This window comes from Vulpes vulpes, chromosome 13 (genome assembly GCF_048418805.1).
Source record: "Vulpes vulpes isolate BD-2025 chromosome 13, VulVul3, whole genome shotgun sequence".
Taxonomy (NCBI): Eukaryota; Metazoa; Chordata; class Mammalia; order Carnivora; family Canidae; genus Vulpes; species Vulpes vulpes.
Genome location: NC_132792.1, coordinates 43,368,745 through 43,394,855, shown reverse-complemented (window position 1 = coordinate 43,394,855; position 26,111 = coordinate 43,368,745). Strand labels below are relative to the sequence as shown.

General features: G+C 42.0%; 1 protein-coding gene across 1 annotated transcript; it reads right to left on the bottom strand.

Moving 5' to 3' along the window:
* On the bottom strand, positions 1–24,511 carry TMEM64 (transmembrane protein 64). The gene is made up of 3 exons (XM_026014297.2): positions 23,540–24,511; positions 9,173–9,328; positions 1–4,050 (listed from the first exon to the last, which is right to left on the bottom strand). Exons 1-3 carry the CDS (start codon positions 24,311–24,313, stop codon positions 3,859–3,861), a joined length of 1,122 nt encoding a protein of 373 aa, XP_025870082.2. The 5' UTR covers positions 24,314–24,511; the 3' UTR covers positions 1–3,858.
* Positions 24,512–26,111: the final 1,600 nt, after the last annotated feature.

Below are 26,111 nucleotides of genomic sequence, written 5' to 3'. Positions count from 1 at the left end.
TAAAATATCACCTTTTATTTTCTCAGGCACACAAGTGATCTGGGATATCAATTATCACCCTTCGAATTATCTATTTTAAATCTTCTGGTATCGTAGAAAATAGTTTGCAGCAATCACTCAGCAATTTAGAAGTACCAAGTTATAATTTAGTTGTGCAATTAACAGTTCATGTTCAATATGCAAAGTTATTAGAACTCCTGAGTTTCAAATATTCTGTGGACACAGGTGATTCCTCTCCCTTCTTTAAAGGCTTTTAAAAAGAGATGAGCTTTAAAAGAATTATATCCTATATAGCTTATTATAATAGAAATCAGCAATGTCCAATCTAAAAACCAGAGAGTGTTATTTTAGCTATTGTTCTGATAAGTGAGGGGCCCCTGAAACAAAATTCCATCACTGAAGTCATCAACCTAGGTCAGTATCACTGTTCCTGAGGTCTTCATGAACCTTTCTTTTTCTCTGCAAATGCCACTTGGTTTTGAATAGCATGGATTTACCATGCATCTGAAGATTGGCCCGTATCACCCTGGCAGATACCTAGCTACTTTCTCAAGCATTCTAAAGCTAGTCCCACAAATTTTGACATAAGTAAGCCATACATAGCACCTTCCCCAAGAACAGTCCAAATCAGCGTCGCACATTTAACACACACAGAACTGCTGGGACTTGCTGGTAGCTGTACCACTTAGCTCAGTGACAGCAAGGATAAGTAAGAGAAACTACTGAACTTAGCCTCTCAAGGAGAGAAATGTTTTAGAGTCATATCTGACCCTATAAAAGCAAAGTCATCTTAGGAAGGTTTGCAGTTGGTTACGAGGTACATAAAACGAGTATGGCTGGCTCTGGATAAATCCACACAGTCACTTCTGAACACAAACTCAAAACACATGTTCTAATGACAGAGATCTGGTTCTATTATTTTCATAAACCAAAGGGTACAAATTTCAAGTTATTTCACAAATCAGATGATCAAATGAAAATGGACACGAAAGCACTTAGTAAATTATCATGTACACATGTTTTAAAAAGATGTGCTCTTTAAAAACAATTTACATGACAAAATTTGGCAAAGAGTAAACAAAAACATTTAACAATAAACCAAAAAATATGGAAACTAAGGAAAAGGCCCAAAAGACTTAAAAATGGAATGTATCTTTCATCAGATTTAGAAATTAGGTATGTTGTATGCTTTTTAAAATGTGCATAAAACAACTTTATACTGCAAAATAAAAACATTTTATTTTACAAATACACACTCTATAACGGGAGGCATTATTTGGGCAACATAAAAGGAACCTGTAAAATCTGTTACGGCCATAAATCTGGGATGCAAGGTTAAAGATGGGGTGAATAAGGCATGGCAATGCTTCATAAAATTTATAGAGAGCACATCCAATACCCAGTAACCAAATTCAGCTATCAAATAACATGAATATAATAGATTGCTGTTTACCTGGAGGCCAGAAATAATCAAGAAAAGGAAAACTGCAGCTTTACATTAGTAATTTAGAAATAGTAAATCCATACTATTTTAAGTAAAAATGGATGATTTTATTATATAAAATTATAATTGGCAGCATATGGAAAAATTATTTCTCTTCTACCTTTTATATATTTAAGTATGAAGCAAAATGCAATAATTGGAAGAACTCATTACAAACTACCAAAAGGTATTTATTTGGTGAAATTATTCAAGTTACAAAATGCTAAGTAAATAAACGCACTTCAAAATACATGAAGTGTAACACAAGTCTGAAAGGAGTGATCTTAAATGATTCCTCTAACAAAAACTAACCAACAAACAAGAAGCACAAGAAAATTATTGTCAAGGTTAGGCAAAGAAGAATAAATCAATCATATTGTTCATTGAGATTATTAAACTAAAATTACTTTTAAAAATAAAAATAATTAGGATAAAAAAAGAATAAGAATATTCTAGTATCATTTTTTTTTCTATCAATGAAAGAAAGAAGGATTTGGAGGCCAATTAACTACTGTAGACTCTCGGATCAGGTGCCTCTCGGATCATTTGCACTGAGGTCTTCTTGATGTGGACATATCAGTGAACTTCACTGTGACCCAAAGGTGAGAAAACTTATACATGATGAAGGAAAGGAAAACAATTATAACTGCAATCAAGCAAAAAACTTACACGTTAAAATTATCGAGTGCAATGTGTCTCTAGCATAAGACTAGAATACTCTGCTTCCAAAGAATTCTTTTGCACTTTAATAAATCAGGGCAAAGGTTTTACCCTAATAAAAGGCAAATGGGGGATCCCTGGGTGGCTCAGCGGTTCAGCGCCTGCCTTTGGCCCAAGTAGTGATCCTGGAGTCCCGGGATCGAGTCCCGCGTTGGGATCCCTGCGTGGAGCCTGCTTCTACCTCTGCCTGTGTCTCTGCCTCTCTCTCACTGTGTGTGTCTCATGAATAAATAAATAAAATCTTAAACAAAGAAAAAGAAAAAGAAAAAGAAAAGAAAAGGCAAATGGGAGGTCTCTGATAAGGTGGAATTTTCATGGCAAAAAAAAGAGATACCAACCAGAAAATTTGCATTTATATCTATAATCTGGGTTGTAAAAAAAACGAATCAAGTGCACAATTAAACCATTTTAAAAACATAAGGTGATATATGAGTAATACATAGGTCATATTAATCATATGCCAAATTATTGTATGCTATACTCCTAAGTGCTACTAATAAATACACTCAATTCATGCTACAAGAGAAAGAATTGAGACTTAATTTCACATTTCAGAATTCCTGAGTCTTATCAGAGAAAAACAAGTACCAAAAAACAAATCAAATAAACCTACCTTATTGTAGGGCAAATAATACAAATTTGGGTATTAACGTTATAGTTTTAAAGCTGAAGACTATGGGGACATATATGTAATTCAGTGGACTTATAAACATGATCTTAAAGCTTGGTTTTTTTAAAAAGGCGATTTGATCAAACAAGGCCACCTGAGTGACATCTTCAATGATGGTAAGCCCATCATTTTAAAGGAAAAAATCTTTATCTCAAAGCCTAATGATGAATATAAAAAGAAAAAGAAGTTTATTTTACTAAAACTTTTTAGTAAGACTGCAATGGGACAGCCCTTTGATGAAAGATCTAAGGAGAGTAAAGCCGATGAAATGAAGTTAGAACATGGGTTCTAATTTGAGCCACCACCCATTAAATGATTTCCCTTTTGCTTTGCATATTACACAGTGAAAATAAAAAAGTATCTTAAGAGCACTTCAGTCCCACAATGTAGGATTTAAGCTTGTGTGAATAGGTGTAAATGGCCCTGCAATGATGCTTGCAAAAATACATTCAACCAAAAGTTAATGTCTATTTTTAACTTAGTCTGGAAAACGGAAGCAAAGTGGTCCCATTTAAAACAAAAGGCAAAACAAAAAAACCACTACATTTTCTGAAAAGGACAAAGAACATCTAAATAATATCATACATTTAAAAGTATATACTTTTACTCATCATTTTAAGTAGGGAAGATGCTTACGACTAATATTCATGGACTTTATAAATAAAGACACTAAGCAGAAAAATATTTGGGTTATTTCTCTGTTCATAAGTACCCAGAAAGAAAACACTTAAAAAAACACTAAAGTGCAGACCTATAGGCCATTGAGGGCATAATAAATGATCAAGAGGTGCAGCCCATATTTGCATCTACATTTACACTTACATATCCAGAAAATGATCTTCCTTTAAAAAAATTGTGCAATTTAAAAACTAGTCAGTTTTGTTTGTGCCGTAATACAATTAGAACTTGTCTCTGCCCACTAGTAAGGTGACCACTAGACCTTGGACAGCACACTAGCTCTTGACAATCATACATTTCATTAGAGTCATACAATATTGATTCCACCTCCAGAAAATGTTAGGGTCCTCTTGTTGTAGAATGAAGAGCCACTGGTATTTGGTTGATTGCCTTTAACCAGAGAGGTTTTCAGTTCCATTTCACAAGCTACAATAGCTGCATTCAATTCCACTTGAGCTCGATGAACTACATAAAACATGAGGCCTATGCTTATAATAATCTGTGAATAAAAACAAAACATTACGGTTAATAATATTTTACACGGAAAAAAGAGGGAAGAATAAACCCAATAAATAAACCCAATAAATATTTGGATTAGAAAGGTTTCAAGCAGGACGCTACTTAAACATGGTCAGGTAAGAATTTTAATAGGTTATCACCATTGCCATTTATGCTTTCCTCTGCTGCTTCTACTGGGAGTAGAGGCTACAACATATAAGTAACCGACATAGGGTATCAGGTTAACCCAAGGCAAGCATATACATCCCTTTTAATCTATATAAATGATGTTTGCTTGATACAAATCAAACTTGCCTCTTTGTACCAAAAAGCTTCTTTCAAGGAAAAAAAAATGTCTATAACAGAGGTCTGCTGGCTGAATTTTATTCATGTAATTAATGTAATATCATATCTTGCATGACTATAAATGTCCATAGGTATTCCTAAGTACATTTAGAGAGAAGCGCTACCATATGCACATGAACTACCTCCGTGCAGCCAAAATTTAAAATATTAAGAACCACTTAAAAAATGAAATGCCAATAAACTTCAAAGAAATTGACAAGAGATCGTGAACATGAAATTGTGCTCAGGGAAAAACAAAAATAAAGGGAAACATGGTGATAAAAAAAAAAAGGCGAGTCAAAGGGATACTAGAAAAAGCACTGAAATGAAAGTCAGGTGTTGGTCTAGGTTTAGCCACTCAACTAGTGATATGATTTCACATCACTATGTGGGCTTCTCCCACTGTCCAATAGGAAGTTGTGATTCCTCTTTATGTGTTAATGTGCTTTAACATTCTATGTTCATCACAATGTTTAGGCAGTACACATCTTCTAAATGGTACTTCCAAACTTCATTTGTAAATCAGTTCTTCAGAGTTTGGAGCAAATATTCTCAGTGCAACAAGGTTATTAGAACAGGTGATGTTTAATGACCCAGTAAGTTTCAAAGGCTGCTCTAACCATAGTGACCCTAAAATATAACACTGTTTCAATTAAACATGCTCATAATTTTAATAGTTTTGTGGGAAAGCATTGAGGGTAGTGGGAGGATAAAGGCAGAGCACACGGGGCGGGGGGGTCCAAGAGGGGAATTTGGAACTCTTTGGGGGGGGGGCACTAGTAAGTAGGTATCCATTCCTCAATATAATTCTGAGCAAATTAGGTATTTTAAAGGTGGGCCTTCAAATCTGTTTGTTCTCTAGCAGGTTAGCTCTCTTTAAAAAAAAAAACAAGATCTGCTTTCTGAAAACCCAAGGTTTGATACTTATCAGTGTTATGGTGATGCCATGAAAAGACATGGAAAAGATGTTAGAAACGACTTAGGAAGGGTATAGATGAGATGCTAAGCTCTGCCTCAGACATGCTGAATTTGAAGTGCCTAACAGATACCCAAACCGTTCAGGGAATGGGTCCAAAGCTATGGAAAGAAGGCTGAGCTCTTGTATTAAGGGAGTCCTTACACAAATAAACATGATAGCAGCCACCACAGTAACAGGATTTGCCAAAAAGGACAGTTTTCAGAGTAAGAACAGAAAGGAACACCAATTTTGGGGTGAAAGGAAGAGATACTGATAAATGAACCAGGTAAGCAGGAAAAAAAAAATCTAAATAGCTAAGGGAATAAAGTGTTTTAAAAAGGTTTAAAGAGTTTTAAAAGTGTTTAAAAAAGGTTTTTTAATAAAAGGGCATGGTTAACAGAATCTTAGGTTGCTAAGAGATCAAGCCAGAAGAGAACTGGAAAGTGCATCTGATTTCAACAAAGTTAACAATGACATGACAGCCACAGCAAGTACACTTAAATCCAGCAGAAAAATTTTTTTTTAGGTTCCTAGTGAGCGTACACTGGCTACATCTTTACACGGGATTTTCCCCAGATGCCCTTCTAGACAGATGGCCCGGCAATTTGCACTGATTTCTTTCTTTCTTTCTTTTTTTTTTTTTTACCAACACACCACCACCATAGTGAAATGTAAAAAAACAAAAAACAAAAAAACTTGTTTTAAAAACAAGAGAATCAAACACAAGTAAAAGGACAATCCTTCTACACAAAGGCATCTCTTCCACTGTCAAGTGGAGAGCAAGCTGAGAGCCTGAGCAGAACAGAAGATTATTAGTGGGTTTCTTAGATGAAAATTACAGGTTTTCTCATTTGAAGGCTTCTGATTTTTCTGGTAAGCAAAGGAGGTGATCTGTTGAGACTGACGAGGAAAATGGGGATAAAGGAGTCAAAATTGGGAGGAGCTGAGATAGGTTTGCAATAGTCATTAATGAAATGAGGGAGTGGGAAGACAAAGGAAACAGTTGGGAAATGGGGTAATGTTGAGAAACCAGCAGAAGGTTTGTGACAATGAATTAAATATTACCAATCTGGTTGTATGACTTCCTGAAAACAACAGGTGCAAAGCATATCAAAACTTGGATTCATCCAGGGTTTTGGCTGGTGGGTACACAGGAAAATATAGGGCATGGAGAAGAGTAACGGAATTGAGAGATCACAGAATCCAAGTTGGATCTATTTTGTATTGCTTAATTTTACAGATACTGGATTCTATTTAGGTGGCTATAAAGCTCAGAGGCAAATTTGTGGCTTTCTAGTAAAATATGAGAAACCTCATGAATACACTTACTCTACTAACTTTATTATTATTATTATTTTTACTCTACTAACTTTAACCTAAGCTTCATCCTTTTCTCCTATGTACTTCCCTCTTCAAGAGGACTTATATGCCCTCCTATTTTATTCTCCTGTGTATCTTTTGTAAGCTGAATTAAACCCCTTCTGAAATATACGAGGCTATAAGTAACATCAATAAATAAAACTGAGGCATAAATACAGCTTTACTTTTTGTTGTTGTGGTAGTTACTGTTGTTTTTCACATATGTTAAGGGCTAAGAAATATTTGCTCTCCCCCCCCCCCCCCATCTTGTATGTTAAGCTTAAATTTGTCAGCTCAAAGGGGTAAGAACTTGATGGGGGAAAAAAGAAGGCCCTATATTTTTAGAAACACTTCTGACAAACATGTGAACTATTTTGTTTTAGTATAATTCTACCAATTACAGTTGAATGATTCATTAAGATGCACAGAAATATAAAGTATCAAGTAGTAAAAATCGTATGAAACCTACTGAAAATAACAAGTTCTAATTACTCAAACATAATGTAAAGGGGAAAAGATACTTCAAATGGATTATTCATTTTCAGGAAACTAGAAAAACATAAAAGGTACTTAAATTTATAATAAAAAAAATCTGAGAATGCAGTGTATGTTAGACTGTTATAGTACCTCAGGATAATTATAAACATAAATTACCATGTAGATATAATGCATAAAAAGTTTAGGATGTGATTAACCTACTACATTAATAAAAATAAATCAACTATAATAAAAACTCTAAACCTAGATTTAGGTTCTGTGTGTGTGTGTGTGTGTGTGTATGCACATACCTATGTATGTGTGTATGTGTATATATATAAACTTTGTATAAAAAAAGTAAAAAAAAAAAAAAAGGGATTCCCTGAATGTCAAAAATATTACAAAATTTTTCCTAAAACTAGCCATTTAATTGATAAGCTTTATAGTTCAATGTAAATATTCCTGGGTTCACTCTGTTTACTGAACTTGTACTCAAAAACAGAAAGAAAATCAACTCTGGCTTTATCACAGTGATTTTAATACAATATAGTACCTCAAAAGTTGAGAATACTGCTAACACTAAATTTCCAATATGATATCGTATGTTTAAGAATAAAACTTAAAACTATCAAGTTAAGGGACCAATAAGATGTTGGCTACCTCAGTGTTACCCACTCAGTAAACAATAGTCCTCATTATGAGTATAGTTTACAGAGTCAAATGCCTTGGTTCATATCGTGATTCTACCCCTTGCAGCTGTGACTTTAGACCAATTACTCTCCACTGGTGTGCCAATAAACTAGCTCTTGGAGATGAGATAGGAATCTTGATTTGGAGCACCTGCCATTTTCCATGGTCTAAATACTCCTGCCACGATCAATTTCAAGTTTACCACTGCTGATGTCAGGGAGGAGAGTTGGGAAGAAATGTACACAATTGGCTGGAGATAATAAAAGTACATACCTCCTAGCCTTTGGGTAGGGATTAAATGAGCTTAAATATACAGCATATAAAGCTCTCAGTAAAAGCTATTATCAACTATTGCTAAATCATCAAAAGTTATGGTGATTTCATATTTTGGTAAATCTCAGGAAGGACATGTAACATGACTAAAGAAATGGATTTTTTAAACTCTTTCTATTGCAACTTAAAGGAACTGAGTAAATATGCCTACATAGCAGAATTTTTTATCAATCTTGTAATTGTAGGTATACTATAATTTGTATGTCAATTTGTACCAGTCCATTACACAAATCTTATTTGAATTTGTAATGGACTACAAATGGAATGGAATAAAGCAATACTTTCTAAAAAAAAAAAAAAATTTGTTCTACATCAGATTGTACTAGAAAAAAATTTCCATTGCCAGTATAATACCCTTTTAAAATTACCAATTGCAGAGTTTAATAATTTGAAGAAAAGGTAAGATAAAAACCCAACTTTACCAAATCTCACTAAAATTATCTTCAGATAGTATTAACAACACTTCACAAAAACTCAAAAAAGAATGAGGACTTTGAAAATCACTGCAAAAAAGAACCTTATTTTTCTCAATCTCTTTTTTATTTAAAGAATTTTTATTTATTTTATTTATTTATTCATGAGAGACACAGAGAGAGAGGCAGAGACACAGGCAGAGGGAGAAGCAGATTTCCTGCAGGGAGCCCGACGTGGGACTCGATCCCGGGACTCCAGGATCACGCTCTGGGCTGAAGGCGACGCTAAACCCCCGAGCCACCCGGGCTGCCCAAGAATTTTTAATAAGTTTTAATTCAGTTCAATAAACTTCCATATATCCACACAATTAAAATGTAAATGTCAAAATATAAAGTATAATTGAAAGAGAACAAGAAAAGATATAAAAAGGGAAAAATCCTCCTAAATTATTTTCAATGAAATACATTAGGCTTAAATCAGCAATGCCATACAAAAAGAAAATTTTAAAAAAAATCAAAATAAAAAAGACCTTTGGCCTCAAACTCACCTGTAAACAAAAAACAAAATATCCACTAACACTCTGTTCTGCAATGACATCTTCCATCGTCCGCAGGGTGGTACCCAAGTAAGAATTCAGAAGCTGAGTAGGGAGCAGTCCAACCGAAGATGCCATCAGATAGTTGGGTAAGGAGAGATCAGTAATCTAGAAGAGCAGATTAAAGCAGATTGATTCATTATCAAGTCAGATTTCCATTTATGTAAAACTGTGTACCAACTTAAAATACCAAATTTTGGTCTTTCCTAGTTTGAGGGAGTAAAAATGGTATTTCGTGACTCTATCCTATGCATTCTAGTTTATATGGATATTATTTTTATTTCTTGGTATTAGTTTTAAATATACATCTTCCTACTTGCATTTCTTTATGGGTTTCCTTGGTCAGAGTGTAATATAACAACAACACAAGTGCTTAGAGGTACACGAATAAGAAATGTATAATATAAATAAAACCATCAAACTTTAGCAAGAGAGGTAAAAGATTTTGAGTAATTATAGAAACATTTCTGGATAAGAATGTTGTGTTATTGTTGTTACTAGTGTTATTAACTAAAATTTTTTTCTTTTTGCTAATGTTAAGATGTTTGTTGTTGTAGGTTTTTTTTTTTTAAGATTTTATTTATTGAAAAAAAAAAAGATTTTATTTATTTATTCATGAGAGACTCTGAGAGGGAGGCAGAGACACAGGCAGAAAGAGAAGCAGGCTCCACGCAGGGAGGGAGCCTGATGCGGGACCAGATCCCAGAATCTGGGATCACAGCCTAAGCCAAAGGCAGATGCTCAGCCACTGAGCTGCCCAGGTGCCCCAAGATCTGGTATTTTAAAAGAGTGACCTACAGTTACTCTAACTACAATCTAACCCAATCTAATGAATGTGTAATTCCTACTTTCAATAAAGCTACATTCATCTCTACTCAGATGATTAGCTGGAGATCCACCACTGCTGGTTTGGAAAGAATACTACAGTGACTGGTTAACAATTTAACTAAATGATTACTGACTTCATGCTGCCCAGGCCAAGATGTTCTGGCAGGTGCCTGCGAGAGACAGAAAGGAAGATGTGACTCCTACCTCAAAGGATTTACACACTGGCAAAGACACATCAACTACCTAAAAATAGGCGATAAGGGATTCTGGAGAAGGATCTTAAAGGGTAAACAGGGATTAATTTTAGCTGCAGGAATAGGGGCCAGAGGGCAACCATGTGGAAGAAGAGGCATTTGAAATGGACTCTGAAAACAAAACATGGTTTGGCAGGCAGAGACAGGTGGGATGGGGAAGCTAAGGTGTTCTGAGAATGAGCAAGGACAACGTGGCACGGAAGGTACAGGATGTATCAGTGCGGTTGGCAGTGGGGTTTGGGTAGTTTACAGAGCACACGCAAGGGAACCCTATACAAGGCAAGTACTTGGGGTGACACTTGTTAGGGGCCTGCGGTGAAAAGGGAAACGAGTCTGTATCCAGGAGAAGAGCACCGGAGAGCCTAGTCAAAGAACGAGGTGAAGAGAGGCTCCTCTGTCAGTTTGGGGTACCTACAGCAAGAGACCTGCCTACAGAACGAACACGCCAAATGTATAAAATGGGTACACACGGCAAAACGATGAATCACAAAAATCATGATATTGGAGTCGATAATAGAACATTACAGGTTTTGGAAGTTGTCTTTAAGTATTTAAGTTCCAAAATATCAGAATGCAAAGCTTCAGTCCATAGTCTTTAAACGTGATGAAGTTTCTCTAAGGAAAACATAAAACTGACATTCAGATGTGAAGTCAGTAATACCCAAAAGGCGATGTTAAGCACATCTCCTAAACGGGAAACAAGCCTGCAACTCAACTCTTTAACAAGACCTTTGTCCAAAGCAGAAATCAAATATCGCCAAACCTTTTATTTTTTTTAATTATTATTTTTTTTTCTGCCAAACCTTTTATGACAAAAACCTCATCCTGGGGAAAAAGCAGGGGTCACTGTTTATATATATGTCCCTTCTGAAAAGCTGTATGTCTAAAGAGAGTAAAAAACGGATTTTGGCTAATCATTCTCGACTTCTGCTGGAGTGTCAAATAATTTAACCAGTACAGCAACACACAGACACACACATTTTTCGACTGTTTACTAACTTCGTTGAGATGAACAGATTGCAAATTATTCCAGCATTTCCTCTAAGCTCATATCCTATTCAGGATGGGCATCCAGCTCCATTCTTTGAAAAACATAAATCTCAAACGGGGATGTCATTGTTATCCTGTGGCTCAGCTTCTGTGATCATTAGAACTCCAGGAAGAGTTTAAAAAGGATGCTTTTAATCCTCCAGAAGCACCGTAGACGCACCTGCGTTCTTATTCCCGAAGGTACTGTGCTTTGCTTAGAGGTGTGATTTGTTTCTCTGGGCCAGTAGGGGTTAATGTAGACCATGACCTTATACCAAAGAGATCATGAAAACAGAGAGCCCATCTGAGAGGGGGAGGGGGAAAGAAAGAATAAAAAAAGAAAAGAAAAATGCTTAACTCTAAAGAGCAAGAGCTGACTGATGTTTGGGGCTGAGAGTTAGAAAACCTCTATCTTCAGATTGATCACTCAGATGCTCCTGGAAGTGGGGACTGCTGCCCCTCAGGCACAGCACAAAGTACAGCTCCTCCCAGGAAGCTCCCCCCCACCCCCACCCCCACCCCCACCCCCGCACTTTCTCAGTTTCCAAATATTTATGCAATGGCTTTACTGGCTTTAAGTGAATCCACTAAGAAACTATATAATTTTTACACTGAATATCTTGACATGGATCTAATGAAGAATATAAAGGTGATCTGTGTTCAGGAGAGCTCGAATTTTATCCACAGTTCTGCAAATCTTAGTTTCAGCAAATTATGCTTTCCTGAATTTTCTTGGCTTATACAATAAGGATGCTGTTTTTTTTTTTAATATTCTTTTTATTTATTCACAAGAGACATAGATTGAGAGAGGGGGGGGGGGCAGAGACCCAGGCAGAGGGAGAAGCAGGCTCCATGGGGGGAGCCCGACGTGGGACTCAATCCCGGGTCTCCAGGATCACACCCTGGGCCGAAGGCAGGCGCCAAACCACTGAGCCACCCAGGTGTCCCAAGGATTCTGTTTAATTGAGAAAGTTGCAATGAAGGTAAATTCCAATAAAAACATATCTAATCTAATAATATATAGAAAAAAACCGTAAACCCCCAAAATAATTTTAAGAAAGGAATGGTCAAAGGAAACGAAAATGAATACGGTTTCATCTTTTCATCTAATTACTATTTATTGACAAACTGTGTGTTTTACTGTATATATATCCTCAAAATACTATCGATATTTCACAAACAGTTGCAAATGGCAACTACAACTACGTATATGTGGACGTCTTCCTGTAAATACAGTACAGTACTGTGAATGTATTGCTCTTTTGTATGATTTTCTTTTCTCTAGCTCTTTATTATACGAATACAGTAGATAATACATTACCTGTATGTAATAACAGACAAAATATCTGTGAATCGACTCCTTAAGCTGTCCCTAAGGCTTCCTAGGGCTTCCGGCCAACAGTAGGCTATTTGTAGTTAAGTTTTCGGGGAGTCAGAAGTTATATGTAGATCTGTGACTGAGCAGGGGCGGGGTGGGGGTCGACCCTGTGTCGTTTGAGGGTCAACGGTGGTTTTCACCTCCAGAAATATAAAAACTTCACAACCAGTATAAGAAAAAACATGAACTTATTCACCCTTCCTTTTCCTTCCCTCCCCAAGATACCTCTCCCCCTCTGTCCCCAATCACAGTCCCTCTAGCCAGACACCTCAGAAGTCAGTGACAGGCTCATTCCTCCCTCCTGCCCGTCTTGTCCGTCCACTTGCTAAATCCCTAAAAAATCTACCTACTGTCTGTTCTATCCCTATTCAGTCTCTCCTCTCTAGTTCCCACAGGGAGACCTCCCCACCACTCACCACCTATGCTAAATCCTGAAGAAATCTTTTAAAAATGCAAATCTAGTCCTGCATTAATCCTTTCCCACTGCCATCAGAGTAAGGTTGGGGTTCACTTCAGCAGGCAACGTGCTTGAAGACCCAGACTCTGATGATCTCCTGTTCCACATCACATTACGTTCCAGGCACATCAAAATTCTCTTGTTCTTAGAACACTCCTTGCTCTCTTTTCCTTCTGGGTCCTTGTACACTGTTCCTTCTGACAAGGAAACTTCTATCTTTCCTCCCACTCCTCTTACTTGGGCAAAAGTCCTGGTCCTCAACCTCAACCGTATTTCACTGCTCAGTCATGGATGTCTCTAGCAAACCTTCCCTGAGCTCCCAGGCCTGTGTTAAGCTCTCAAGTTCTCTGATAGGACACTAGACCCTCCCCATCCCCTTCACACTAGAGAGTGACAGAAGATTTCACCATCTGTTTGCCCTTCGCCCTTTCCCCAGGCTACTAATTCTGTCAAGAAAGGGACCTGTCTTGTTCTTCATTCTGTCTTTAGCCTCTAGCATGATGCCTACTATGTATTAGGTGCTAAACGTACCAATATTCATTGGATGTGGACTGTAACATCAAAACTATTTATAAACATGGGGACTTCTCATAATTCCTGTTTATAAAGACGTTAGGACAGAAAGTCCACTTGCAATTAGTTGTTCAAAAATCGAAAATACCTTCCCCCAACCCCTCAAAAGGAAATAATGTCATAAATGAAAATTATCAGCAAAATTTATGCCATACCATACCTAGGAATGTTATTGATCTCCTAGACTGCAAGCACTTTAAAGGATTTGAGATGAATTTTGCCTTATTTGCTGCTATGACTCTAGCATCTAGAATAGCAGTGGGTATAGGTTGGGTACCTACCAGTTACTTATTAAGTTAATACTGAATGAGTACTAGAAGCATTTCCAGTAACCTCCGAGGTCAACCTAATGTCAAGCTTGGGACCCTCTTGTTAAGCAGCAACTGTGAAAGTACTGGGGAAAGTCTTGCTACTGGAAAGAAAAAAAAAAAACAACAACAAGGCATGGTTTCTGAGAGACCCCACTCTAACAGCTGAAGAGACCTTCAATGTATAGGCTTCTACGGACAAAGATGGTTAGGTCAGTAGGTCTACCTACAATTCAGAGGCCACCTTCATACATACAGACCTTTTCATTATTCAATGTACTTAAATTAGGAACTGCTTTTAATGGTTCGTAAATATTTTAGGGGTCACCGATCCATTTGAGAATCTGACTAATACACACACACACACACACACACACACACACACTAACCCTTTCCCCAGGGGAAAAAAAAAATACACACACGTTTCACTGCATATACTTTCTGGAACATACATTTAAAAGATCTGGGAACCCTGGGTGGCGCAGCGGTTTAGTGCCTGCCTTTGGCCCAGGGCGCGATCCTGGAGACCCGGGATCGAATCCCACGTCGGGCTCCCGGTGCATGGAGCCTGCTTCTCCCTCTGCCTGTGTCTCTGCCTCTCTCTCTCTCTCTGTGTGACTATCATAAATAAATAAAAATTAAAAAAAAAAAAAAGATCTTATTGGCAGAGCTGAAAAACAACACAGACTTATTATTTTTACTCATCCAGCAAAAATTTATCAAATGCCTTCTATTCCTAAGACCCAGCTCTCAGCAGGGATAAAGATACAAAGACAGAAAACCATAGCTGACAGTGTCCATTTTAAGTCATTCTGTACCACACTTAATGATCAAAATGTTCATTACATCCAGTAAAAGGTCACAAGAATCACTCCCCATGTCATATAAGGAAAGCACAGGCATTCATTAATGCAAAGACTACAAAAATAAATGCCAAAATCTTAATGATGGTTTTCTTCTCTGTACTTAGCCATACTTCTCAATTTTTACAATGAACGCTGCTAAACAAATACTGCAGTGAATCAGTATTAACAGTGAGAAGAAAGGATCATTAGATAATGCTGGAACGGTGACAAGTATCATGACCCATCATCTGTATCTGAATCTATGGTCATAACTATAATACAGAATAAGAATTTAAGATGAGAAAACATTTTTATAAAACATACTACTGCCAAACTGTTAAAAGAAGGAGGGGTGTTAAATTGTTGCTCAGAACATCTGCCTTCTTAAGAGCAAACGAGGAGACCTTGTCTAACCTCTTTCTTTACGAATAAGAAGACTGGGGGCCAGTCACTAAATGACTTCACCAAACTCACAGAGGAACTGAGACAGAACTACAGGTGCCCAAAAGTCCACGAGGCTAAGATTTTACCATAATTGTGGTCTTACAATCATGAGCCAGTCCAAAACTTTTATTTACTTGTAAAATTAATTTCAGTTCAACTGTGAGCTAAATTACTAAAACTCTTTTTTCTTGACTACTCAGTGCAAAGGTGAGGAAAATAAATTAGTTATATTTGCTTCAAGTTCATCTTTAATTATCTTTCGCTGTCATTTAGTTCGTACCCCGGTTTCACAGCTCCTTGCCCTCCCAAAACCAACAGAAAATCTTTCTGTTGCTGTTTTTAACCAATTATGGACCCACAAAAATAAAGTAAGTGATTAACAGTTTGCTAACACATAATTCTTTAAAATGATTTCACTGAGAAGTGAGCCAGGGTGATGGGGCCAGGTCTTGTACTTTTAAATTTACTCATTTCTACTTTGTTTGCCTTCTACCCCCAGTACCCAGGTACTTATTGCTTTTGTTTTTAAAAAGATAATTTTCTTAAATGCAAAGGTAAGTAAGATATACAGGAGAGTTTAAGGGCCTCGTCCTACAGATGCAGGGGCCCAGGCTTAATGGATGGTTGTTTTATTACAGTCACTGATGAAGCTCTAATGCACACTTTTTCTATCGAGTGCCAGGTAAGAAATATTTTAGGCTTTGTAGGCCATGGAGTCTCTGCCGCAACTCTGCCATTTTAGCTTAAAATGAGGCACAACCAGTACAAACCTGAATGAGCATGGCTATAGTCCAATAATGCTACTTAAAGGCACTGAAATTTGAATTTCATGTAACGTGCACACAATATTCTTCTTTTGACATTTTTTCCCAATCATTTAAAGATGAAAAAAACCTTTTGGTTTGGGTGCCATACAAAATCAGATGGTGGACCCAGCCAGGGACCACAGTTTGTCGACCCCTGCTCTAAAGTCCTGGGATAATGTCTAATTCAACTGTATAGAGCCTTGCCCAGAGCCTGACACATAGGAGGTCCACCTTACATTTATGCGTTGGGCTGTAGGGCAAGTGTTCTGCACCTGGAATCAGGAAATCTCTGAGAATTTCAGCTCTTCTTAGACCAACAGCAGAACCGTGGGTAAGTTCGTTTCTCTACTGTTTACTAACTGCGTGCTCCTGGGTTACTTTGCCACCTCGTGCCTCAGTTGTCTTAGTGGTAAAATAAGGGTTAGAGTTGATAGGAGTGTCAAGCAAGTAACGTGCGCGTGTTAGAACAGCGCCTGACACTTCAGTGTAATTCGAATATTTGTTAAGTTACAAAAGGGAAAAAAAATCTGAGTTTTGATGTCCTCTCTTTGGAATGCAGAGGATGGAAAGGAGGAAATGTTAAACAATGAGTCAACTATGTATCGTCACATCACGTAGCAGGTATCATTAAACACATGGTACAACAGAAAGTATGGCTTAAAAGAGCAACCCTAACTTGCTCAAGATGTCACAGTAAATGTCAGAACCAAGTCTGATTTTTTTTTTTTATTTTTTTTTAATTTTTTTTTTTTTTTAATTTATGATAGTCACAGAGAGAGAGAGAGAGAGAGAGGCAGAGACACAGGCGGAGGGAGAAGCAGGCTCCATGCACCAGGAGCCTGATGTGGGATTCGATCCCGGGTCTCCAGGATTGCGCCCTGGGCCAAGGCAGGCGCCAAACCGCTGCGCCACCCAGGGATCCCAGAACCAAGTCTGATTTCAAGTGATAACCAGTCCTCTAAGTAACTTCCTCTTAGTCATGGATAGCTCCTCGAAGACCTGATGTGATGATTAAGGGGCATCATATATGTAAATCTATACAACCTATGAATAAGAGAATCTTTCGTGGTATGCTTCATGTTTTTATTTTAGGTTTCAAAGATTAAATGATGATGGATACAAAATTTCCCATGGGGAATTATTTAAGGAAAGGAACCTATCAGATCTTTGACTTTTTTAAGCTTTTCCATGACCAAAGTAAAAAAAGAGACAGAGACTATTTTTAGGATCTCCCCTCTGGAAGCTGCAAGTACCATTTTGAATTCTGTTACCCATGTCAACCAATTATCACATGATACTTTTTGGATTAAAACCGACATTTCACAGAAGGCAACTTTAAACTACAGAAAGGGGCAGCCCTGGTGGCGCAGTGGTTTAGTGCCGCCTTCAGCCCAGGGTGCGATCCTGGAGACCTGGGATTGAGTCCCACATCGGGCTCCCTGCATGGAGCCTGCTTCTCCCTCTGCCTGTGTCTCTGCCTCTCTCTCTGTGTCACTCATGAATAAATAAATAAAATCTTAAAAAAAAAAAAACAAAACCAAAACTACAGAAAGTCCAGATGTCTCCAAAGGGGCATCTGAGAGCAGATCTTAAGAGACTACTCTCATGCTCACTACATGTAGGATGTTTGGAATAATAACTGGGATGTTATTCCTGTGAATGTTTTTATTTTCCAACGTTACAGACAAGTTTCTTCTAAGGAAAAGGAAAGGAAAAAGGAGAACCTGACGTTTCAAAGCTACAGACAGGTTTGCTGTTTGAATCAGAAATCTCACGTCTACCTCCTAGAATGCTGAGGATTAAAGAAGTTAACATATCAAAGATGTGTTATTACTCACTTAGTAATTGAGGAAAGGCAAGACACGGGAGAGAGGTATGTATGCTAAGAGGTTTTGGAATTTATCCTTAGGGGAAAAGAAAACCCACCGGAGAGTTTCCCAAAGGAGAGCAACAAGATCAGATTTGCACTTTAGGGGATGCCTGGGTGGCTCAGCAGTTGAGCATCTGCCTTTGGCTCAGGACTGATTCTGGGGTCCTGGGATCGAGTACCGCATCAGGCTTCCTGAAAAGAGCCTGCTCCTCTCTCTATGTCTCTACCTCTCTGTGTGTCTCTCATGAGTAAATAAAATCTTAAAAAAAAAAAAAAAGATTTGCATTTTAAAAAGATCTTTCTGGAGAGAAAGTTGGAAATTCTTGGTCCAAAGGCAAGGAGACCAGGTAGGAGGCTGAGATGCCTGAACCAGAGTAATGGCAGCAGGTCAAATGGAAGTTTTCAGGAGGTTAAGATCCAAAGGACTGAGCCAATGATTAGTTGTGGGGGATGAGAGAGAGGGAGAGAGAGAGAGAAGGGAGATAATCAAGTGACCGAGTCATAGAGACTGCCACCGAACACCCCAGTCCTAGCTCCTTCCTGGCACATGCCTAGCTCTTTGAAGTTACCGCTTGCTGGCCAGGTAACTTGTTCAGGCCAGTAAAAAGTGAGATTATTTCCAGATGAAAGCTTGAAAAACCAGTGTGCAATTCACCATGTCACAGTAACGAAGTGAAAGATGATGGCTCTCAGCCTGGCTGACAAGTGACCCAGAGCAAAGATTCCCTGCCCCTTCCCCAAACCAAGCTGAACCTGATTCTGTGTCCACAGGTAAGTAAACCTTTACGTTTTAACCCATGGAGATTTAGGGGTTTTTACTACAGCATAATTTAACCTGTCCTGACTGCAGCTGTAAGAAATGCTCATCCGAGACATGTGTCCAGGTCAGAACGATACTTAGGGACACACGCAGAAACTATACGTCTATAAATCTGTCTTTATAGGCAGTAATAACTACAGATACAAGATTACATTAAAAGTGGGGGAGGTGGGAGCTTTAAATATTCCCAGCTCCCCCCCCCCCCAGAAAAAGTGTGTTTTTTTAAAAAAGGAAAAAATATCAATAGGTACCTGGGAAATTACATTTCTTTTGATCTAATAACTGCTACTATAAAGTATATGTATGTTTTTCTTATTTCAGTAGTTTCAAAAGTGGAGAGTGTCAGCTTCCTTATCCCTCTTTAGCACACGTGGAAAAAGCAAAGCAATACAGTCTGTTATAGTCACAAAGCAAAGGAGAGATCCCTCCCTTCTTCTATATACTAACCTTTACGATCCAGTTCCTGGGTCTAAAATGTAAATACCACTACCTTCACCACTAATAACTGCTAACAGTGACTGAGAATTGCCTGTGTGCCGGGCAAACACCTAAAGCCTTCACTGCACCAGCTTACTGCCCCCTCATAACTCAGCATGGGCCAGTCCAGGACTATTTCCAAAGCTTATGCCTCTCGTGACCACTACATCTTACTTCCTCTTTAAGGTAAGCTCAGATTAATTCCTTTAATCACGAGCATTAAGAAAATGACTTTTAGCTGGAATAGAGGAGAAAGGGGTGGGAGGGGGAGGATTTTTTTTAAAAGACAGGAAGGAAAGAAGACAAGAGAGGTAAGTGGGGAGCTGTGGGCAGGCAGAGGGGTAAGGGTAGAGAGTTTGGAGATAGAATGAAGATGGAATGAAGCCAGAGAGAGCACAAGTTCAGAAAGTCAGACTAAAATAAGTATCAGCCTGGGGCGCCTGGGTGGCTCAGTGGTTGAGCCTCTGCCTTCAGCTTCGGGTGTGATCCCGGGGTCCTGGGATCGAGTCCCCAAGCCCGGAGCCCGCTTCTCCCTCTGCCTCTCTCTGCGTATCTCATGAATAAAATCTTTTAAAAGAATAATAAAGTAAGAATTAGCCTACACTAAGCTTTCTTTTCACCCATATACCCTGGGAGAACTCAGTAAACTGTTTTGGTTGAAAAAGCTAATAAAAAAAAAAAAAAAGAAAGAAAAAAGAAAGAAAGAAAGGCACTGCTAAAAAGCAGGTAGTTAAGAAATGAACAAGATGTAACAGACTATATCCCCTGGCTCTACGACCCCCCCTGCTATGGCTACGAGTAAAATTTAACAGTATGACAAATCTTATCAGCCCATCCTGGTTTCAAGCTCCCCCCCTTGGTGGTTGAGTGACCCTGAGAAAGTCCCTGGAGGGCTGAGCCTCTGTTTCTCTCACAGTAAAATTATGCCAATGATATCTATTGCAAGAGGCTGTTTTCCATTTTTTTTTTCCTTTTCTCTTGACCCCACAGCACCAACTTAAAAGAGTTACCCCTTGTCAAGTGCAGTTTCAACTACATAATTACCTTACATTATTCCCAAGCACAAAGTATAACTTCTTATTCATGTAATGTTAAAAAGCATTAAAAAAAACTATCTTATTTAAAGATTTTATTCATTTATCTGAGAGAGAGAGAGAAGTGAGGGTGAAGGTGAGGGAGAGAGAGAATCCTTAAGCAGACTCTCCACTGAGTCCGGAGCAAGATGATATGGGGCTCAAGCCCAGGACCTTGAGGTCAGAACCTGAGCCAAAACCAAGAGTTGGATGTTTAACTGACTGAGCCAACCAAGCACCCCAAAATGGTCTTATTTTTAATTAACAAATATATGAGTTCTCATTATATACCCAGGACTACAGTAGCTACTAAACATACAATGAAGAAATAGAACCATGGGTTGGGACCCTATCATCAAACCATAGGGCATAGGTTTACCTTACCATTTACTCAGTACCCAAGTGACCTTGGGTAAGAACAATAGTAATGGTGACAAAAACCAACACGTGTTTGTTAAGCTAGGTTCTACTGTATGTATTTATCTTGTGTAATTGTCCCAATAATAATCCTATGATGTAAGTAACCACTAGTTTCCCCATTTTGCAAATAATGAACTGACTACAGAGAGGATGAGCAACTTGACCAAGGTCAACAGGTTCTGTGCAGACAGTAGGACTCCAGAGCAGTCAGTCCTGTGCTCCAAACTGTTAAACAACAGTCTACACTATACTCATAAATACACTGTGCAGGGATGGTTTAAAGATTAGAAATGACATTTGGAAAGAGCTTAGGATAGGAAGCACACAGTAGGTGAACAAGAAAAATCACAAGGAGGGCAGCCCAGGTGGCTCAACGGTTTAGCGCCGTTTTCCGCCCAGGGCGTGACCCTGGCAACCAGGGATCAAGTCCCTCATCGGGTTTCCTTGCATGGAGCCTGCTTCTCTTCCTGCCTGTGTCTCTGCCTCGCTCAGTGTCTCTCATGAATAAATAAATAAAATCTAAAAAAAAAAAAAAAGGCAAACTAACAGAACAAAACTCTTTACCGTTCCTTAGTCCCAACCCTCTTCCAAAGTCTTAGAACACTTGATCCATTATTATCCAAGGTTGGGTCAAAGTTCATGTTTATACTTAATACTATAAGTTGTTGTAAAAGGGAAAAATTTAAGGCAAAAAACATATCAAAACACCAAAAACACTAAAACTTACTCTCCAGAAAAAAAAAAAGACCCTTATCTCTTTTCACACCTCCATGAGTCTCCTTCTATGAGTCTCCTGCTATTGAGTAGAATCAACATGAGATTTGCAAAAGGAATTTAAAAATTAAGAAAAAAAAATTCTTGATTTCATCACAAAAATGGTAGAGTTAGAATTCTTTTTTCTTTCTTTCTTTTTCTTTTTGTTTTTTTTTTTAGGTAAACTGCTAGTTTACTGAAATTGCTTAACCTGGTGGTTACAGCTTGTGAAAGTAGTATGTCGGTGCGCTAGCAATTGGTGGTGGTAAAAATCATTCAAAATAATGAATCAGGGGGATCCCTGGGTGGCGCAGTGGTTTAGCGCCTGCATTTGGCCCAGGGCGCGATCCTGGAGACTCGGGACCGAATCCCATGTTGGGCTCCAGGTGCATGGAGCTTGCTTCTCCCTCTGCCTATGTCTCTGCCTCTCTCTCCCTCTCACTGTTTGCCTATCATTAAAAAAAAAAAAAAAGAAGAAGAAGATTCAGGAGATATTTAAAAGGATAACACACTCCTAAAAACACCAATTTTTATCTTTTAGGAATCAGCGGTTGGAATTATTAATACAAAACAAGATGAGAAAGTTTCTAGAGACTAACAATTTATTTTTGAAACAATACAATGTGTCAGAATCACTACCATAGTATTAAATACATCTATTCCTACAGTTTTGAGTGCTGTAACCCTTTACTTCCACACACATTATTTAAGTCAAGCTGAAGGGTTGAGTTCCTGGAAATCACTATATGAACTCTTGGTAGTTTCCAATCATTGAATTTGGGGAACTCAGTAATCTAGCTCAATTCCTTCACCTTAGGAAAGAGGAAAGCAGGGACATAGAGTCACTGATGCGTTCGTTCCAAAGTCAGGAAGTTTGTCAAGACTGGGTTCTTTTCCTCCAGTCAGATGGTCTCCTCACTAGCAGTATTTCTATTCCTCAATCAGTTGCACGGAGCTAGAGAAAACTAAGTTGGATAAGCAGAACATATGGATACGAGGCAAAAAAAAAAAAAAAAAAAGTGTAGAAGGGGTGCATAAAGAAAAAAAAAACATGGTCACTAGGCAAAAGGTTATCTGTCCTATTTTGTTGTATCCCCTACCTAGTGATTTCAAAACCAAGTTCCTCTAAAGAAAAATAAGCAGGACGCCTGGATGGCTCAGTGGTTGAGCTTCAGTCTGCGGCTCAGGGCGTGACCCCGGGGTCCCAGGATCGAGCCCTGCAGGGAGCCTGCTTCTCATCCCTCCGCCTGTGTCTCTGCCTGTCTTTCTGTGTGTCTCACAAATAAATAAATTAAATCTTTAAAAAAAAAAAAAAAGAAGCAAGAGGATGTCCCCTTTTGCATTCTATCAAAGCAAATTCCTTTATGAAGAAAAGACCTCTTAACAAATTTTAGGAGCCTGCTTCTCCCTCTGCCTGTGTCTCTGCCTCTCTTTCTGTGTCTCTCATGAATAAATAAATCTTTAAAAAGAGAAAAGAAAAAAAAAAAGAAGCAGGAGAATCTCCCCTTTTGCATTCTATCAAAGCAAATTCCTTTATGAAGAAAGGACCTCTTAACAAATTTTAGGAGACTGTCATACGGACTCTGGAGCTACTCCCTGCACTGTTTACCCAAACACTTCCTTCAGCCGTGGGTCGTTAAAAAAAAAAAAAAAACTTGGGTCAAAACCCTGGACGCCTTTTTTTAATTTTCCTGGATGCATTTTTGCAAGCAAGAGGAAAAAAAAGCTAGGAATGTGAAACCTTTGCTCCCTGGTGCCAAAGCTGCTGCAGGAAAAAAACAAACAAAAAAAATGACCAATGGGTAAAATGTGCATTTTTCAGTCGTCTCCACCTCTGTGCATCTCCCCCTCCAAGGGGCAAAGCTGCCTGTTGGCCAGACTGGCCTGCGCCCGGGAGGGGCCGTCCCTCCCGCAGCACGTCTCCCGCCGAGGCCCCGCCGGGGGGTCTGGGGCGCCGGGCGCGCAGGGGCGGGGCCGCACTTACCGAGAACACGGCGTTCTGGAGCCCGAAAGGTATAGGGGTGAGCCTGGCCAGCGCCACCACCTTGAGGCCGCTCCCTCCCTCCACCACGCGGACCACGGCGCTCAGCCGGTCGCTGCTCTGGATCCTGGCGGCCACCCAGGCGGCGAGCAGGCGCCTGCACACCACGTGGGCGATGAAGGTGCCGATGAGGACGCCCACCACCATCAGCCCCATGCCCAGCACGAAGCCGTACAGGTAGCCGGCCGCCACGTTGAGCACGATGTAGCCCCAGCCGCAGGGGAAGGACACGACGATGAAGCCCACGACGAACAGCAGGACGCCCAGCAGCGAGTCGAGGCTCTCGGCCCAGAGCAGCAGGTGCTGCAGGTAGCGGCGGACCAGCGCCAGGGAGGCGAAGCACAGCGCGGCCAGCACGCACACCAGCGCGGCGCTGCGGCACCAACAGGTGCTGCCCAGGCAGCAGCAGCGCCAGCCCCGCGCCTCCGCCACGCCGCCCAGCGCGCCGCCGCTCCCGGGGCCGCCCGCCGAGGCCCCGCCCGGCGCCGGCAGCTCCGAGGCCGCGGGCGCTCCGGGCCGCTCCAGGCAGGCGCCCAGCAGGACGCCCGAGGCCGCCGCCGCCGCCGCCGCCGCGCCCGCCCCGCCCCCGGCCCCGCCCCCGCCGCCGCCGCCGCCGCCCGCCGCCCGCGGGCCCGCGCGCCCCGGGAGCCCCGGGAGCACCGCGGGCGGCAGGAGCCGGGGCAGCGCCTGCAGCAGCCGCCCGCCGGGGCCCCGCATGCCTCGGCCGCCGCGGGCGCTCAGCCCGCCAGCCCCTCCGCCGCGGCGCCGGCCGGGCGGCGGCCCCTCATGGCGCCCCGGATGCCCCGCCTCGGCTCCCTGCGTCCGCCCCGGGCCGGGGGGCGGGGGGCGGGGGGCCAGAGCTCGCGGCGGACCGACCGACCGACCGACCGACGCCCGACCGCCCGGCCCGCAGCGCCTCCAAGTCCGGACCCTGCGCCGGCCGGCCCCGCCCCTTCTCGGCCGGAGGGGGCGGGGCCTCGGCGCGGGGGCGGGGCCGGCGGCGGCGTGCTGGCCCCGCCCCGGCGCTGGCCCCGCCCCTCCTGACGCACCCTCGGCGGCTGCTGCGGGGACCCGGCGCGGCGGGGCTGCTGCGGGGCGGGAAGGGAAGGGACGCGGGCTGCGCGGGCGGGGGCCGGGGGGGGCCGGGGGGGGGCCGGTGGGGGCCCGGCGCGCTCCCCGCCTCCCTCCCGGGGCGGGCGCGCGCTTCCCCCTGCCCCCGCAACTTCCCCCCTGCCCTCCTCCCGCCCCCTCCCCCCTGCTCTCCTCCCCTTACCCCCTCCCCCCTGCTCTCCTCCCCTTACCCCCTCCCCCCTGCTCTCCTCCCCTTACCCCCTCCCCCCTGCTCTCCTCCCCTTACCCCCTTCCCCCTGCTCTCCTCCCCTTACCCCCTCCCCCCTGCTCTCCTCCCCTTACCCCCTCCTTCTGCCCCCTCCTCCCTCAACTAACCTGAGTTCGCACAACTTACCGAGGCTGTAACAGACAAAGTGATGGAAACAGGTTTTAAAATCAAAGTTCAGGGATCGTGAAAGGTCAGGAGAAACCGTTACACTGGAGTCCAAGGAAGAGAGAATATTAAGAAGGAAGGAAGGGTCACCAGTGCCCAGTGTCGCAAAGGGTCCAAGGTGAAGGCGGGACCAGTAAGGGTCCCTTAGGTAATCCCTCTCCCCCCTCCCCTGCACCTCTCCTCCCTCCCCCTGTTGCCCCCTTCCCTCCCCCTGGCCTCCCCCTCCTTCCCACTCCCAGCCCCCTCCTCCCTACCCCTGTTCCCCTCCCCCCGCCCCCCTCCTCCCTACCCCCGTCCCCCTATTTCCCTTCCCTCTCCCCCGTTCCCCTACCCCCTCCCTACCCCCTTCTCCCTCCCTGTTCCCCTACCCCCGTCCCCCCTCTCCCTGCCCCTCTCCTCTCTCCCCCTGTTCCCCTCCCCCCACTGCCCTCCTCCCTCCCCCTGCCCCTTCCTCCCTCTCTCTAGCCTCCTACCCCTACCCTCCCTATCCCCTGGCCCCCTACCCCCTTCTCCCTCCCTGTTCCCCTACCCCCTCCCCCCCACCCCCTCCCCCCCACCCCCTCCTCCTTTCCCCCCCCACCCCCGCCTCCCCTTCCCCCGGCCTCCTCCCCCTCCTCCCTACCTCCCTGTTCCCCTCCTCCACTCCCTCCCCCGAGACCCCGTCCCAGCCGCCAGCTGCCCCGGGATCCTGGCCGCCGCCTGTCGCCTGTGGGTCCCTGTCGCCTGTGGGTCGTTTGCGCAGGAACTTGGTTGGGGCGAGCGGCTTTGGGGACGTTGGCACCCACAGTCCCCCGGGCGGCCCTAGAGGAACAAGAGTTCCTGATGGGCTCTGATGAGAGTGAAGCTCCCCGGGTAGTCCACCCACGTGGGGTATCAGGTCGCCACGTGGTCCTTCAGGCGATGGAGAAGTGGGGTAGAAAGGCCCACCCTTGACCCGACGCCCCCTCTGACCCCAGAGGTCCTTTGATATAAGTGGCTTGATAGTAGGGACACGTGGCCTGGGGACTTACC

What these genes read in the sequence shown, in the direction of transcription:
- TMEM64 (XM_026014297.2), bottom strand. Translation starts at nt 24,313, where the DNA reads ATGCGGGGCCCCGGCGGGCGGCTGCTGCAGGCGCTGCCCCGGCTCCTG. An exon ending in TCCAGAACGCCGTGTTCTCG is followed by an intron (nt 9,329 to 23,539) that starts GTAAGTGCGGCC and finishes CTGCTCTTCTAG; the next exon opens with ATTACTGATCTCTCCTTACC. An exon ending in ATTTTGTTTTTTGTTTACAG is followed by an intron (nt 4,051 to 9,172) that starts GTGAGTTTGAGG and finishes TTTTATTCACAG; the next exon opens with ATTATTATAAGCATAGGCCT.